Source organism: Amblyomma americanum, chromosome 6, assembly GCF_052857255.1.
Source record: "Amblyomma americanum isolate KBUSLIRL-KWMA chromosome 6, ASM5285725v1, whole genome shotgun sequence".
Taxonomy (NCBI): Eukaryota; Metazoa; Arthropoda; class Arachnida; order Ixodida; family Ixodidae; genus Amblyomma; species Amblyomma americanum.
In genome coordinates, this window is record NC_135502.1 from 27,199,985 (window position 1) to 27,217,742 (window position 17,758).

General features: G+C 49.1%; 1 protein-coding gene across 11 annotated transcripts in view; it reads right to left on the reverse strand.

Annotated features, from left to right (window-relative positions):
- LOC144136475 (rho guanine nucleotide exchange factor 11-like) overlaps nucleotides 1–17,758 on the reverse strand; it is a 131,878-nt gene that overhangs the window by 20,227 nt on the left and 93,893 nt on the right. For 6 of the 11 annotated variants that reach the window (XM_077668833.1, XM_077668830.1, XM_077668829.1 and 3 more), the window contains 5 exons: nucleotides 11,268–11,326; nucleotides 10,598–10,672; nucleotides 9,308–9,725; nucleotides 7,030–7,155; nucleotides 1,497–1,763 (listed from right to left, as the gene is read on the reverse strand). In XM_077668833.1, coding sequence (XP_077524959.1) covers nucleotides 1,497–1,763; nucleotides 7,030–7,155; nucleotides 9,308–9,725; nucleotides 10,598–10,672; nucleotides 11,268–11,326 — 945 coding nt within the window. The remainder of the gene's footprint in view (nucleotides 1–1,496; nucleotides 1,764–7,029; nucleotides 7,156–9,307; nucleotides 9,726–10,597; nucleotides 10,673–11,267; nucleotides 11,327–17,758) is intronic. The other 5 variants (XM_077668834.1, XM_077668832.1, XM_077668831.1 and 2 more) reach the window with 1 other exon arrangement.

A 17,758-nucleotide genomic window follows, 5' to 3' on the forward strand; every position in this document is an offset into this window, starting at 1 on the left:
AATTTTTTTTTACTGCGAAACCCACAGCATTCTTTTGACTAACTGTCTGAGAGAGCACTTTCCGCCAAAATAACTTCGCTATGGAGGCATCTGAAAGCAACATGCTTGACCTCGAAGAGGCCAAATGTTGTCCACAGTAGACCTTATCACATTCATCACTCAATGGGCATTTACTGTCTCGCACAGCCTTTTCACCAAGCCTGCAAATATTTTTAAGGATACCTCTGTATGTGGCATCCATGAGAGGGGGTGAGGCTCTATTTTGAAACCTATCAAGAACTGCTTGGCATCAGGTTATCATTCCTTGCAGGATTATCTGGTGCAAGCGAACTGGCAAAAAGCATCAACATTGAAGAAACAATCAGCAGCTTTGCAGCCCTTAAAGTCAGAAAGAAAAATTTCCTTTGTTTTTTCTTGCTCCATGTCCACTATGAGTGAGTAAATGCATTCACCAAGTGCCACCACAGTCTGTACATCTGTTAGTTCCTGACCACGGTAATATGAGGGGTGTTCAATAAGTTGCCTACCTCAATATGAAAACAAAATTTCCTGAAATATTTTTTTTTTGTACTGAACAGACAATTGAAATTCAATCTGCTATTCGAAGCCATTTTTTTCTTCACAGTTATATTTAATTCACATTTGAAAATTTCAATATTAGCACACCGCTAATTAATAAATATTTGTACCTTGTCATTACTGTAAATGTACCCTGTTTTGCGGTAGCCGTGCAAACTGAAAACTGAATTCTAATATTTTCCCCACCACTTAATTCACACTCATGACATCTACACCACGGACTGGTTGCCACCATTTTGAAGTGAATGGCAGCGCAGCCTAGCTTCTGGGATCTGTGCCCAAAAATTGGTGTCAACGCATGCAGTTTAGCTGAGAAATCCCCCAGTTAGACCAATACCTGTATTCCGCTTTTTGGTCTTTTCCAGCTTATAAAAGCTCCTTTTTCAGTGAGAGTGATTAGCACACAGCAGCACCCTACATCCGCCAATACACGGCTGGGAAACCCAAAGGCTGTGCGATGTCAGTGCATGTTAAAGATCTCCAGGTGGCGGAAATGATTCCATTTCTGGAACCCTCCACTATGGCACCTCTTTCTCTTTCTTCTTTCACTCCCACCATCCTTCCTTCCCTAAGGCATGGTGGTTGGGTTCTGGTGTCCTTGGATATATGGAAGACAAATACTGTGCCATTTCCTTTTCTCAAAAACCAATTTTCAATTTTTAGGCAGCACCCTATCAATACAGACTAACTTCAATTTGTCCTCAGTGTCCCTTTAACTGACCGATTATTACAGGCAGAGCACTAGCGAGCACTGGGCTATATTACAAGCTAGCATAAGATGGGCATAGCCAAACGTTCCTAGGCAAAGGATAGTAAAAACCCCACCCCTCCCATTCCCCTCACTCAGTTGCACAGATGCATAGGGGTGTTTCCCCACCAGGTGGATGGTTAAGTATGAGTGCTAAAGGAGAACAGACCTTGTCCAAAGAGCTCTTGTCGAGGCGCCGCTGCAGCTCACCCAGGCGGTGGGCATTCTCAGCCTCACGCACCGCCTGGTTGACGTGTGCCAGGATGCGCTTGGAGCATTGCAGGGCCCGCTGCAGCTGGGCATGCTCGACCGAGCCCAGGGCACTGTGCTTGGCCACATTCTCGATGAGGAGTGGGTACTTGGTAAGCCGCTGAAAGCCTGCTGCCACCAAGTCCTTCAGCTGCAGCCGTCGGCACAGCGGGTGCATCTCTGCATCCTGTATACAAAGACAACATGAAACTGATTTACAAATCTTCTTTGCTGAGAAATTTCAGTTTAAAGAAGCAGTCTAACATATGGTGTCAGTTGTATATAAACATCGGAGACTAGACGTTAACAAGTTAGCCTCGCAATGATAATAGTAACGCTATGACATTTTACTTGTAGCCCTCAATCAAAACTACAATGTAAGGCCTTGCAATGCAGCAGAGAGGACTCACAGATGGGTGCCCGGGGGCACCAGTCTTCCTTTTGTAATCTTGCCTGTGTCTCTGTTTTGTAATCTTTGCACTGCTGTTCACCTTGAAATTGTATACCACAAGTTGGGCAAATCAAACACCAGAGAAGAGCCATTCGCTCAGATGCACAGGCAATCCCTACATTGTTCTTTTGCGCCTGCTCAAATCTCCATACTCCTTTTTCTTGCTTTTCCTGCTGGAAATGGGCACCACCTCTTAAAGGCTTCTCGAAAATGTATATTTTCTTTTTACTTTTCTTAATAAATCCAGATACAGGCCCAAGTTCAGCCACCGACCTTCAGTACTGTGGCCATGCATGGCTATGTTTCACACTCTCATTTTATGGCAGCAACTGAAGCAAGTTCAGTGACACAAAAGAGCAAGTTTAGTCAGCAGCACTACTATGTTTCTTTATTGGAAGATGCAGGAGGATCATCTGATAACTCCAATGAAACTGAAAGTGGTAGAAAGGACACACTACTGTGTAGCAAGGCAGTGAGCAAACAGCTCAGCCTCCCCTCAAGAAAATGCTTAGAGCATTTCCATAGTGAGTCAAATCATTGTTGAAAGACCACCAGATGAAGGTGCATGGCACAAGCAAAACTTTCACCAAGCATTTTTATGCAGCAGCTGACTTCTTTGTAAAGTCCGAAAATGGCTGCACTGTTCCTGACCCTATGACCATGAAGTGGGTAAACCTTCGTGGTTATGAAGAGTTAATTCATAGAAATCTGTACCACCAGGCGCTCTCTTCATAGGTGAGTTTGCCCCCTTTGTGAGGGACATTATCATTGTCTGCTCATGCGCGCACCAATGTGAAGTTTTCACTTCAGTACAAAAGAACAAAGAGCTTAAGGGGGGACACGGGTCTTTGGGACCAAAAAATGACCAAAAAGTCGAATTTTCGAAAATGGCATTTTCGGAATCTACAACTATTAATCTCCAGTTTCACAAATTTTTGTCTCCCAGAAATCAATATTTTTGCCGTATTACGAAATGTAAATCACCGCGTCACCCGATTTTGTGCATGAGCAGACGATAAAAACGGTGCATTTTCTACTCCGCGGAACGCTCGTCTCAGCGCGCCGATCGCAGCCATCTTGGTCTCGTTTGAAAGAAGACTCTCTACGCTTCAATTTCCCGCCGCTTGTGCTTGCATGCCCTGAATGGCCGCGGAGAAAAAGAAGCACAAACAACAAAAAAAGCGCGAGGTCCGATTCGCTGATATGAGCACGTGACTGAAACGAGCCCTCCCATTGGCGGATTCTCGCATGCTTCGTCTGCTAGTCTTGCTGCTGGTCGCTGGCAGACGCGTCCCCGGCGCCATTTTGTTGAAAGAAGCGAGACCGACGCACAACGATGTCGCCGATTAAATTCCACTCGCGGCACAAGTTCGGTCAGAGGAAAAGAAATAAGCGAGTCAACAACCTTCCTTCACGTCCTGCATCATCGGAAAGCACCGATAGTGCGCAAGAGCCAGCGGCCGGTGAAGCGGCGTCAGCGGACGTCGAAGTAAGCCTAACGAGCTCGGCGACAGCTACGCACAGCGGCCGCATACGCTGCGACACCAGGATGCTACAGCGTTCGGAATTGCTCGAAATCGAAGCGAAAGCTAAAGAAAAGCTACAAGCTCTCGATTCGACTTCAGCAACGCAGAGGAAACAGGATTTCATCGGCAACTGCGACGATCGCCCGCTTCGAGACTCCAACGGCAGTGTACACGATACTGCGTTCACTGTTGTGAATCTGCTATCTTTCACCGAACTGCTGAGTGCCGTCAAGTGCAAGGTGTGTGGCGGAAACGTGGACGTTTCTAAAGGTGATCGTGAATACGGTTTAGCCGTGAGGCTCGCTCTCTTGTGCGTGAACTGCGGCGAGATTTCATCTGCGTGGAGTTCGCCGCGCGCTCAAGGGAGCCAGAAAATAAGTCCATTTACTGTTAATATTCTTGCTGCACGGGCAATGCAAAGTACGGGAAATCGGCAAACCGCACTGAACGATGTCTTTGCAGTAATGAATATCTCCCATAGAGGACTTCACAGTAAAACCTGGCAAGGTTACATGAAAAACAAGCTGACGCCCGCGACAACACGCGCAGCCGAAAAAGTGATGATGGACAGCGCCCATTCCGTTCGCGAGCTCTACACAGAGTTGCACTTGGACAACCCTGGAAATATCGCTGTCTCGTTCGACGGTTCGTGGATGACCCGGGGTCATTCATCGCACATCGGTGTGGCCGCAGTGATTGAAGCCTGGACTCCATGTACGCGAAAACTCACGCGAACGCGAAGGCGACGGCGGCGGCGACGGCTGGCGTTCGCTCTGTCGCTTGTGGGCAACCTCCATGCAAGCGAAAGCGGCAGGCGACGCGAACCCGCGACGTGCGCAGCGGATTCCGTGCTTTGCGCACTCAAGCTTAGAAACACGCCCGTAACCTGTTCTCTCTCTTAAAATTTTGTGAGTGTGCCTCATAGTCAGGGCCAAAGGAATATTTCCTCTACGGCAGCGGTGTAGCGGCAGTGGAGATAGCCAAAGGCGTGCTTGCGGAGACGAAGTCACATCACGGGTTCACGGGGGAGGTGTGCTTTCGTTCGGTGCCTGTGCACTCCGGCTTAGTAAAAACACTCCCATGAACTGTCACCGCAACCTGACTGTAAGTGAGCAAACTATAATATACCACTGAGAATGCGCGCCGCGAGTGTTTCTGCACAGTTGGAGCGCAGCGGCACGGTGGATCGAGCGCCGGTACCCGCGGCTCGACACGCATCTCTCCCTGCAGTACGCCCGCTCGCGTAGCCCGCTCCAAATGCTGTTAGCCCTCCGCACCCAACAAGTAGATTGTTTTAATTATTTAAATCGTGCGGGTCTGCCTCTCAGCTACAAAACCAAATATTTTCTCGACGGTGGCGATGACCAAGACGACGGGCTGGTTTCGTGAGATGTACCCGTGAGAAACCATGGACAAACCGGAAACGGCTTTGGGGGGCTCTGATTGGCCAGTCGCGTGGGGGACTTCCGGGCGACGAGCGAAATTTTCTGTGGGTGCAGATCCGAGCGACACGGCAAGCGACACATGCATTTTGCTTCGCGCGACGGCGTCGCTCGTCGCTTGCCGCCGTCGCCTTCGCGTTCGCGTGAGTTTTCGCGTACATGGAGTCCAGGCTTGAGCTGTTCACTGGACTTGTACTAGACTATGTTGTGTTCAACAACTTTTGTGCGGGGTGCAAGCGCGGGCCTACGGAAAGTGACCCATCGTATGAGGCATGGAAGAGCAGCCACAGGTGTCAGAAAAACACGGAAAAAAAATCTGGCGAGATGGAAGTGCAGGCTGCACTTATCATGTTTCAAAGGTCATTAGAGAAACATGGCCTTCGATACACGACAGTTTTGTGTGATGGAGATAGCCGCACATTTCTGGCACTGCAGGAGGCTGATGTGTATGGTTTTATAAAAGTGCAGAAAGAGGACTGCACAAACCATGTGCAAAAGCGCATGGGCACGGCCCTGCGCAATGTGATTGCTAAGCACAAAGGCGAGGGAACAGAGAGCCTCAGTGGCAAAGGCAAGCTCACGGGCGACCTTGTGAACAAGTTGACTGCATACTACAGCTGGGCTCTGAAGTCTCACACCGGAGATGTCGAAGCAATGCAGCAGGCAGTGATGGCCACATATCACCACGTTACATCAAATGATAATGTGTCAAATCACAGCCTGTGCCCAATGGGCCCAAGCTCATGGTGCCGCCAAAATGCTGCCGCAGCAAAGGGAGAGCCCACTCCGAAGCACAGATATAGCTTGCCATTGCATGTGTGCAAGGCACTATTGCCAATATATCAGCACTTGGCAGACCGAAAGCTGCTGGAGCGTTGCCAGCGAGGAAAAACTCAAAACAGCAACGAGAGTTTGCACTCGCTAATATAGTCACTGGCACCAAAGGAGCGCCATGCATCATTATTTGCGGTTCAAGCCGCTGTTGCAGAGGCTGTTGTCCGTTTCAATGCAGGCAGTCTTCAAGCGTCTTCCCAAATACTCAGCGAGCTGGACATTAACCTTGGCCTAAGTAACAGGAAGAGGATGGCTGAGAAGGATAGGCGACGAACAACCGAGTCTATGCGCAAACGGGCCTCTTCTGCAAGTGTGCAACGGGCACTGCAAAAGCGGCACTCTACCCACAAGCAGCAGTCAGACTACATGCCTGGTGCTTATTAGCCCCCAGGAAATATAAATATGCAGATATCGTCATGAATATTCAATAAATTGTGGCCCATTTGGGTTTTTCTCATTTTTCTCAATTTGCAAATTCTTGCCACCCGGCTGTTTTGGAACAATGATATCTCTGCATCTAGAGCAGATAGAGATGTAATTTTTTTTGCTAAAGGAAGCTTAAGGTGCAGGGGTTGCAATGTTCAAGACAGAATTCCCCTATCAGGCTTCAAAAATTAATGATTTTGCAAACTTTAGAATGCTTGACAAGCACATTTTGAACGTTGATGTTCAAAGTTTCATTAAATTACACACATAGATAAAATGGAAAAACTGCCTTGAACATTGCATTCTCTATTCATTAGGCTATGTAGCCATGTTTAAAAAATTAACTTTTGCCGAGCTATTTTCATTGTAGTGAGGTTCTAATTAATGACTAATTAATGTGATGTAACTTGGGTAATAACTAGCTTAGAAAAAAAAGAAAGGCATATTTGAAACCAGCACAAAAAACTGGGCAATATAGTTAAATTTCATTATTATTGGCATAGAAATAATGAAAATAGCTTTAAGACCAGTGTCCCCCCTTAAGCGAGTAGGTTTCAAGCCATCATTAATACAGTGCAAAGAATACAGGAAAGGGCAGAGTGTGGAGAACATGACTGTTCACTTATCACCATAGCACAACTTGGGCTGCAGCAATTGTGGCACCCTGGCACACTTTTTGCCCTGGCAGCAGCTCATCACATCACATACATTCATGTATACCACAGGAGGAGGAAGGCCCCACAAGAAGAAAAACGGGAGTGAAACAACACTCACGGCCAGGAACTGCGCCAGCTTCTGGTCTTTCTTCTGCCTGGCTTTCAGAGCTTCCAGGGCCAACGACTGGTGCTGGCAGAAGGTGGCCACTGCCTGCTGCAGCCGCTCACCAGACTCGCCATCCAACTGCAGAGACCAGCATAATTGCATCACCAGTTTGTATGATGCAAACCTTGTTTCTCGTGTGCATTTAGAGGACTGTGGCTATGCTTGGGCAGGCAATAGCTATAACACCTTGACCCTGTCAGAAATTGCGCCATGTTAAGTAGTTTCTTTAGGTGCAAGAAACTGTGCACCGACTTTGAATTTTCAATCGCTTAGCCCTTACCAAATAATCTGCTAATCATCCCATTTAGCTCAGTCAGTATGAAACCCATCCTAGTATGGGGCAATATTCCTGGGTTCAAAAATAAAACATTCACCATAAGCAAAAAATTCATGGCAGCTGTATAGCTTTCCCTCGTAGACAGACATTGAGCTGAGAAGTCTTAACACCAAACTGCATCAAAGGCTTAGGCTGAAAGCATTATGCTCTAATTCCACAATTTAAATCCCCCTGTGGCAAGAATGTGCACTTCCCAGCATGTCTGAGGTGAAAAATCAGATATGTGGAACTCCGGGTGGTTTCCCAAAGAAAAATTTTGTCCTAACGGTATTGTGAGAGAACTGGTTGCTTACTAGTTTACTAAAGACGCTCGAGGTAAAAATTTCTTCCCTCAAAAAGAAGAACAAACCTCTGATACAGGAGTCAGCTACCATGCAAAAAAACACAAGTGCCTACATCAGCTGTAGCTGCAATGTGCCAAGGAATATTTGTTTTGCAATTCTGCAATATTGCGACAAGGCAGGGTAAATTACAATAGTCTCTTCCTTGGCCCACTGAAAATGATTAACCCAGCAACAGAAGTGCAACATCGGAAGATACTGCTAAGTGTGACCTGTGTGTTATACGCACTCTACTACAGACAGCTTGTTATTCCCATGAAACAGCAACAATCAGTATTAAATTCTTGGCACTACTTTCATTTCTTATAAATAAGATAAAAATGCCTAAAATTACGTCTGATCACAAAGCTGCGAATCTACCAGCTGGGAAATCTGTCTAACCAACAACAGCCGCCTCTTAGGCAAATGTCTAAGCAAGAAATAAAGGGACTTGAACTTTGCCGTCTGGCAACCTATGAAGCATATCTTGTTGATCAAGAATACACAATCATTTTAGAACAATCAAAATTTAATTTACAAAGGAAACTGAGTGGCAATTACACGATTGCACAGCTGTTAAAGGGGCTCCGAAAGGGGCACAAATAAAGTTGCAGTATGGTTGAGATGCCTCTTCACGAATATTGTACAGCAAGAATTTTTTTAATGCGCTTTGTGAAGCTGAGTTTTCTGTAGTCAAAATTTGAATTTCAGCGTCATTGCGACTTTCCCTCTCCTCTCGTCACTTTTTACACGCTGGAAGGTCAGTGCTCCTCTGCCGGCCCCACCTCCGGGAGCGGAGCTTCCTGACCCGCCGGAGGTACGCAGCTTATTGGCCACGGCCATGGTAGCTGCCTGACGTCTGAAAGAATCTAACCAATAGCTACCTCTCAACTTGCATATGCAGGTGCGAGTGACGGAGGAAAGTGCAAGCATTAAAATATTTGCCAGGAGGGGCTCGCCAACTTTCACGCGTGATTGTGGGTCCTTTGCTACATGTAGAAGTGTATTATTGGCTCAGGTTTTCATGACAACACAATGTAGTGATTGAGCGAGTTGATGTGCTCTCCTCAGAAGGTGTTTCAGAGCCCCTTTAATGCAGACAATCAGTGCTAGCTGGCATACGATAATGGTTGTGCACAGAAAGATTCAGCCCATGCAGAATGCCCGTGCAGGGTCCCGCATCCCAGCCTAGGTGAAAATGTGCTGCACAGGCAAAAATAACTACGAACACAAACTTGCCTTTCCCAGGAACCTTTGCTCTGTCTGTTTTGAGAGAGTTAGTGCAAAGCATGGGTTATCTGCATGGGGTGCCAGCTCGACCTGTTTCTTACATGCCCCCTGCTTCACTCTTACCGGACACACTTGGCTGCACAGACACCTTTTGATGACGACGAAGGCAATGGCAAACATGCTTTGCCCAGAAACTTCTGAATTAACTGCTAGCACTGTAAACACACCAACTGCTTCTTCACTCAGACTTAGACTTAAGTTAACAAGCTAAGGGAGAGAAAATGCCCAATCTGCACAACCAGAAACGAAAATATTGTCTCAATAAGTCTGTAGATTAGCTCACCATGGTAAGCATCATCGGTCCGATGTCCCCAATGAGGGGCTCCTGGGCACGTCGCCGCTTCATGAGGTTGCTGAAGCCCTGGTGGATACGCAGCAGCTCATCCAGGTTGGGGAATAGGCGCTGCAGCAGTTCGGGGGCCAGCAGCTCCTGCTGCTGCAGGGGCCGCCGGAAGATGCGCTCAAGCACCTTGAGTGTGCGCACGTGCGACCGCTCCGTGTAGAAGAGCTCATTGAGCACATCCTGCCGCTTCTTCTCCTTGGGCTTGAGCTGCCGCAGGGTCTCGCGGCCCAAGGTAGCCTGCCAGTCAGGCGGCTCCAGGTCCCACTCCAGGTCAGAGTCATCCAGCGGGCCCAGTGCCGGTGCCTCACCACTTCGGTGCACGGCTTCCCATGACTGGCTCGGGCTCTCCAGGCTCCTGCTGGCAGGTCGCACAACTCGTAGGTCACCCTCCATTCATGCACACTGGCACATTCTTATCAAAATGCATAAGTGCATTTGACTCAATGGAGTCCGAGTCTTTTCTGTCTGTTGTCTGCAATCAAAAGCTTTCATAGCTGGTTGAGTAACCCATTCACATTATGAGTGAAGATCTGGTGTTTCACTTTCAAAACTGTTTCCGTACACTTCAAGTACTTTGACAGCATTGTTACAACATGAACAATAAAACTCAAACTGACATTCTGTGATGCACGGCCAAGCCATCAAGCTGATTAGCACAAAAGCAGCAATATTGACTCATTTTGTAACTAGCTGCTGCTTTGTACAATTGGGCCTTGGACAGGCCCGCAATTCGTTTAATCACAACTGCCGAGCTGGCCTAAATCACACTGCTTTCAAGTTACTGTGCTCCATAACTATGCACTCAGAGAATGCATTATTTTCCACTTAAAACATGTCAGGAAAGAAAAATGTTTCCTTCTCTCTGCAATACTGGCTAATACCGGCATTTGAATGATTAAATGATTAGCCACTTATCAAATCGCATTTTCTGCAAGTTACTGTGCTCCATAACTGCTCCATAAGTTACTGTGCTCAAAAAAATGTGCCCCATAACTATGCACCCAGAGAATGCATTATTTTCCACCTAGAACATGTCAGGAAAGAAGAATTTCTCCTTCCCTCTGCAATACTGGCTCATACAGGCATTTTACTTGCACAGCTGTTGGCCTGTCTTCCAATGAGAATTGCTGAAAGTCACAAATCAGCAGCCCATTCTGAAATACTGGCACTACCGTAATGCTGAGTACACTATTATCAGTCAACAAGGGTGGAGTGGAGTAATAGGCTCACCTGGTGGACAGGCTGGAGTTGGAGGAGCTGCCCGAGTTGTTGAGGTTGGTTGGCTTGTCGTCAACATCCACATCACTGCATACAACCACAATCAGCCTTGCATCCAGGCTCCCCACAGGTATGCACACACAAGGCCTACAGGTTTTACTGCAATTCCATCCCTTAAACCACTTCTACGCATATCAAGCTCACCACATTTGAACAATTTGAACTTCATACACACCTTTCCAAACATGGGTGCATTCTACTTGCCCTCAGCTTTTCATCGCATATTATAAATGATAATATTAACATGACCACTTCAATAGATATCTCTTTCAGTGAGGTCTGTATTCATTGTATAACATTCATTCATTCAAATTCATTATATGAACAGATTGGCATCCATTTTTTCTATGCCTCCACATTCAATAATCCACTTGCTCTTGCTTCTATTGTGTATTCATTAGGAATGTTCCCCACTATAAATACAATGCAAAACTTAGGGGTTAGAGAAATTTGCACAGCAACAAACATACTGCCCCACTACTCAATAAGAAAAGAAAAGAAACAATTTGCCAAACTAAAACTGTTTCTTTGGCATAAGCAGCTTGATTAAATTCCACACAGGTGGCAAGTTTTACTCCAACATGAAGAAAAACTGTGTCCAAAACACTGAGGATGCACCCACCTCTTGGACCTTGGGATGTTGGGGTCACTGCGCTTGCGGTACGATGGTCGCGTCTCCCTCTGCATAAATAAAGCCAGCCACCTTCAGCTTGAGACAGGGGGATGTCCACAGGACGAGCTTATTTCACACTGCTACTGATGTTGACATAGTAGCACTACATAGCAACCACATTAAAAGCTTGCCAGTGTACTGACAAATAACTATGCGACCTGGATAAAGATATATCTGACGAGAGTGTGCCAGGAGAGGAACCGTACAGCAAACAACCAAGAGGGACTGCAGTCTTCAGTAATATGAGCCAAAAATACCAAAATGAAAATTATTCTAGTTGAACTGTTCTCTCAAACCATCAATCTGCCCAATTATGGTATGCACAACACCTGCATACAAGAATTTCCTTTGCTCATTCGTTCTGGCATAGTTTAAGGCAAGAAAAAATTTTAAGGTGCAAATGCCTTGCCACCAAAATGTACAAATTTTTCATAGCACAAAACTGATGAATGACCAGGCAAAAGTGGCACATGATGCAAGTCTTGTGTATTTGAGCATGTGAACGTGAGCAATAATTTTTAAACTCAGTTCTAAAATAATGCCGGTTATATGACCTGCTTAGGTTCAAAACTTATGAATAAGCCATGCAAGTTTATTTGCAGACAAAAAAGGCAGCCCACATGAGAAACGCCGTGTTATGGAAGCATTTCTTTCTTGTTCCTCACATAGTAAGTTCCGAGTTTACACACAAAGTCAGGCCAGTGCATGAACAGAACCAGAAGGTGACGAATTCGAGCCTGCCTGTTGCTATGTGGTGCACTAGTTCTGTTAATTATTGCAAAGTTCCCACCCATGAGTTGCAAAGCAGAGCAAACGGCAGAGCGTACCAATGAAGAGTGACATCAAGGTATTGCCCTAGTATAAACCATTGCCATTCCCATTTGAGCACTGCAGCAGGCGCTCCGTTGATCGTGCCACGTGACGACGGTATTATTCCGGCGCACTCTCCCACGGTGATGGACAAGCTGCAGAGTCAGTGGGAGCGCGCGCGCGGGTGGCGACGCGGGCAGTGTCCGCGGCCCCTCGCGAGCTCGGATCTACGATACGATACGGGCGGCACAGCACGGGTGGTGGTCGCAGCAGGGGGTTTACCTTGTTGTAACGGGTGTCCGAGAGGACGCGTCGGCCCGCGGGCGGCCGCTCAGCGCGTCGCGACGGCATCGGGACTGCGGCCGCAGCGGGCCCGCCATGCGAGCCCAAGGTCGCGCCCCAAATAGCGCCCCCCCCCCCCCCTCCCCTCTGCTTACGCGCGCGCACCCTGGACGGCCGCCAACCGGCCCCCTTTCGCCAGGTTGGGGTGCGCAGCCCACAACACACACCGGCGCTACGCTGCGGCCGCCGCACCAGTGCAAGAAAAGGAGGCCGCAGTGCTGCCGCCCTGGTGCGGGACAGCGACTAAGCGCGCCAGTGATCCACTTCGGCCGCAGCTTCCTTTGCTCGCCCTGGTCCGCCCAGGTATGTCGTCGGACGCGCGCGGTGCGCGTGGGAGTCCACATACCCTGTCCGCACGTGTCGGCGCCACCACTACACAGCCGCCGCGGCGTTTGGGAGACAGCGAGTGGGTGCGCTCGAGTAGACTACAGGCAGTCCAACAAGAACAAATAAAAGAAAGGAGCCGGTGATTAGGTCGCGCGGACTCCCCTCCGGCAGGTGACGCACCACCGCGCCGCCATCGGTGCCGCTCAGGTCGGAGCCAAAGTCGCACCGCATGGGAACCTCGCCGGCGTCAACACGAGCGGACGCTGGCGACGCCATATGCCAGAAATGTTTGTTGCCTAACTAATGTTGTCTCCTGCGCGGCATGCCTGCGAGCAGAGCCCAGGCGCCCGCCACCGGCCATAGAGGTTCAAACTTAGCAAACTGTATACCGGTAATTAATACCAGGGGATAATCTGGCGCTGTAGATGTTCCGTCACTCAAGTAGTGTGCACGACACCTGTGTTTCTCAGAGGAAAACAGAGCGCATTATCCCCATAGTGGCTGAACTGTCATACTGACAGCAGTAATGCGTGAGGTTCAGCTCTATAGCTATACTGACGACTTCTGCAGAGTGCGAAGCGACAGCCGTTACTGTGACCCCACCCTGAGTGGATTCGTGTAAGAAGCCCGCTGTAGCGGCCGCACAAATTCCGCAAGGCAAGCCAAAGAAAAAAAAAAGAAGCGAGAAAGAAGCCAGAAAGCCAAGCCGAGAGCAGACATGTACTATCTGCGACGAATGAAACGCGATTAAGAAAACTGAGGTTGGAACACAAATACTCCAACATATTAGCTCCTGGAGACGAAAAAAAAAGAAACATCTTGCGCCGTCCGCACCGCCACCTAGTGCCTCGTTTGCTTCTGGTCAGTTGTGTGTTTAATGCCGGTGGCCGCTGGATCGCTGCTCGCTATTGCTGCTTAACGGGCGCCTCCCGCGATACAAGATGTCGGCTTGTCACAGTCTTCCGCTACAGTAAGCTACATAACTGAACTGCTCCAGCACGCTCCAACCATGCCTGACCTTCTTAACAAAGCCATATTACAGTTTAGCTAGTCTTTCTTTTTTTCCGGAGAAGCACAATGAGCACACATGCGTGTTTACAAGTTCCATGCGTACGTGTTACTTGGCCACGAAGGGCACCACGTGCATTGCGAGCTACGTATTTTGTGAGGCCGTACTTCAGAATGACAACATGAGGCCCGTGAGCCCAACTTGCGAGAACACCAGGAGGGGTGGGGGGGGGGGGGGGAGGGGGGGGGGGCTAGATCCGGGCATCAGTCAGCATGAAGAGAAAAACGAACAAAACATATTACGAAAAAAAAAGTATTTTTTAACTGTCAGGCTATGAAAGTACGCCGTAGTAGAGGGCTGCGGATCAATTTCGACCCCGTGGTGTTCATTGAAGGGCACCGCAATCTCCGTACGCCGGCGTTTCTTGCACACCGCGGCGGCTCCACCGAAATGCGGCTGCCCCGACAGGAAGCCCAAGGACATACACGTTTACGTTCCGGCTGACAGCGAAACAAAAAGCACTGAGCAAACAGACTATGCCACGGGGTAAGCGCTCCGCCCCCGCACGCGGAAGAAGCGGCCAGGGACCGAAACGAGCCATGCAGTGTTTACAGAAACAGCCAGCCGTACGGGAGACGCACCGTAAGCAGATGCAACCGCGGCATATACGGCCGGGGCCTGCCGTTTCGCCCGCGCCGCTACATGACGTCAGTCGTCAAACAGGCGCAGTTACAACCACGGCGGAGGGGGGGTGGAGCCGGTGTGCGAAACCCCCACCGGTACGGAAATGAGCGCTCCGCGGAGATTCCAAACGCACGCACCTGAGGCTCTAACCACGGTACGTCGCACAACAGAGCTAAATACAAGAAAAGAAGGAAAAGGGGAAAAAGGAAGAAAAAAAGCTCGGCGGTCAACGCGGTTTATTCACGAGCCCGTGGGAGGAGGAGGGTCCCGCCCCTAATGGGCGATGGCGTGCCGGCCGCCGGCGGGGACACGCCCTCAGCGGATGGCACATCGCCGGGCCGCCGCGACAACGACGTTCACCGGAGAAGTCACGTAAACACGTCACTGCCGGCTACCAGATGGCCGATGGGGATGAGCGGGTCAGATTAATTCTGAAGACCGCGCCAGCAGCGGCAGACGGATTGGAAAGCCCGCCCTCTCCGGTATACCTGAATAAAGGATAGCCACGGACCAACTCTCGGCCACAGAGCACGAGGTACGCTCTGAATAAACGAAGGGGTCAGCGAGAGCTCGGCACGGGGCCTCGCTGCGTGCTCTCTGCGATTGGTTCTGGCTGTTCAAGAGGACATGCTTCGTGATTGCGTGTCTAAGTGTCAGTTGCACTCAAGTTCAGGATACCTTAGGAGTCGGACCAAGCTTATCTCAGTAAAACATTACAACAGTGCCAGCTTAACACTGCTGCCATGACATCTTTTTTTTTTTGTACTAGAGAAAAAAAAATAGCACGCTCTACAGCTTCGCTCTCTGCACGTGTTTCTTTGCACGCAAATATTCCGCCGTTAGAATGTAACTACGCCTATAGGAGTAGCTACCACCAAAATTCAGCGATGTTTGCTTGAACATCGACTGCACTGAATTTTATGCGACAAAGGACGCAGCAGCGGGAAAAAAAAAAAGTTACACCAAAAGAGAACAGGAAGTTGGCGCGCAGAGTCATGTTGCGACTTGTCTAAATACCTAGTGCGGCAGTAAGCAGCTCCTTGGCAAAGCAACATGCGCACGGGCTAATTTATCCGAAGAGTAAACGGCATATGAACAGGTACTGCCGACGCAATTACAGCAGCGCTTTGAGTTACAAAGGCGCAAACAAGGTGTTCAATTTAACCACAATCTGAAAACCCCAACGAAGAAAAAAGATCCCTTTTCTCTATCCTGCAAACGCGACAAATACCTGGCAGGTCGCCTTTCATGTGTCGCGCTCCGGCACAGACTCCCGATAGCAGCCAATGGCGGCAAAAGAAACTGGATACCTTACGACGACAGGCCCGTGCATACCATCAGATGAGTACGTTGTCATTCGAGGCACCATGCACGCTGACTTACTTCGACAGACAGCAGTGGCATTCACCCGCGTCACGTATTCCGCCATTCCGTTATCTATAGCGCCGTGCCCGGCCTTGTCGAGAAGGAAACGCCGAGCCCTTTGCGTACGGCTTCCGGGCAGAGGGTGGCACACGCTATCGTTGGCTGCTCCACAGAAGCTTTCAAAGAATCAGAGAAAAAAATATGTCACCGATTGGTGTTTTAACGCGAATTTAGAACGCAGCTTCTGCGTCTGCAGCCTCTCGAACGCTCTCCTGTGCCCCGCCCCGCCACCAAATGTGGGTGCCGTCACGTCACTTCTTTGACTTGCATGAAAAAGGCAGATCAGAGAAAACGACGAACCTCTCGGCAAGTTCCATAGTAAATGAACCAACACAACGCCGCTTTTCGCGCCTAACCGACGGGCCTTAGTTGCATTTATAAACATATACGGCGCCACCTGTCCAGTCCTGTTTGCCACCCTTTATGCCATGGAAGCGACGTCGAAGGGCGAGGGCCCCGGCCACAATAGCGGGAAGTTCCCGCAAAGGAGAATACTGGGTTTAGATGTTCAGATTCAGATGTAGATTGAGGGATATTAGTGTCTCAAGGACGCAGATGTGTAGTTTTTGGCGAGAACAGTTTGCGTAAGCCAGAAAAATCAAGCAGACATGCAGCGACACCTGTCGAGAATTCCGGTAACTGCGTCTGATGAAGTGAATTCTTCAGCGCGGTTACGCAAAAGAAGCTGTGTAAGAACGAATCAAGTCGGTCAGATGTCGCAATGAGACGGTTAACACTTGGAAATCCAATCAAGACGTCCCGTCTCATAACGATTAAAAAATGCTCCAGAGCACGTGCGTAGCTAGAACTAAACGACAACGACATTGTGCTCCTGCGCACGTCGTCCCAAATGGCCACCACACACTGCTGCCATAACGGGATTTAAAGGCGTCGCTGCCGAAACCGCCGCGGGCGCGCTGGCTCGCCGACGAGGCGAAGACCCACACGCGCTACACGACCACGGCGCGTGGCCCGGCCGCCGACAACGAGATTAGAAGGGGAAAACTGTCCGTGCAAAGCCCTGAATAACGTGGCCTTAGCACAATAAGAAAGCGAAAGATGCGACGAGCTGCGCACCGGTTATGACGCACCATAGTCTCCAATCCACCATCTCCAGCACATCCCCACTGTGACAACCCTCAAGGTGCACAAACGTATTAGATAACGCCATCCGAAATCCCCGCTTACCAGGCCTCCTTGTCATTCGAGACACTCATACAGCGCAGCTCGGAATGCCATTAAGGACTGCACAGAAGCTGTTAAAAAGCTCAGCAACGTTACAAATACTGTCCCTACACATCCTCCATGATGTACCACGGTGGCCGAATGGCGGCCCGTCAAGGGACTTGAACATTTAAGTGCACCAGCTGGTACGGTTTCATGAGCATTCCAAAGGACCGCCATCATATCCACCTAATTCTGCTCACTGAGACCCCGTGTCACTAGGTGTCTGTTCTTTCTCTCCCTCTAGATAAACGAGCGTCCATCGCACCACTTCCATCTGGTAACACCGAGCACAGAATGCGGCCACAAAGCATCGAATGGGCAGCCCCAAACCCAATTTGGAAAGAGAATACTATTATCTCCGAAAGACACGGGATCCACTCACGGGCCTGAATTAACGTTCCCCCGAACCTGGCAAGCGTAAGGTACCGTCTTTGACGTCCTTCGCTCTAGGGGGAAAGGAAACCGCAAGTTCATACCCACAAAAAAACACTCCCATGGAAGATCATTTCTGTATATAAAAAGAGTACCACTGGAACAGCTAACGCTGTAAACGTCACTGTCGAAGAGGGCACGGGGAACCCACACAAGCTGCCATACAGGCAGCTTCCTCACGACC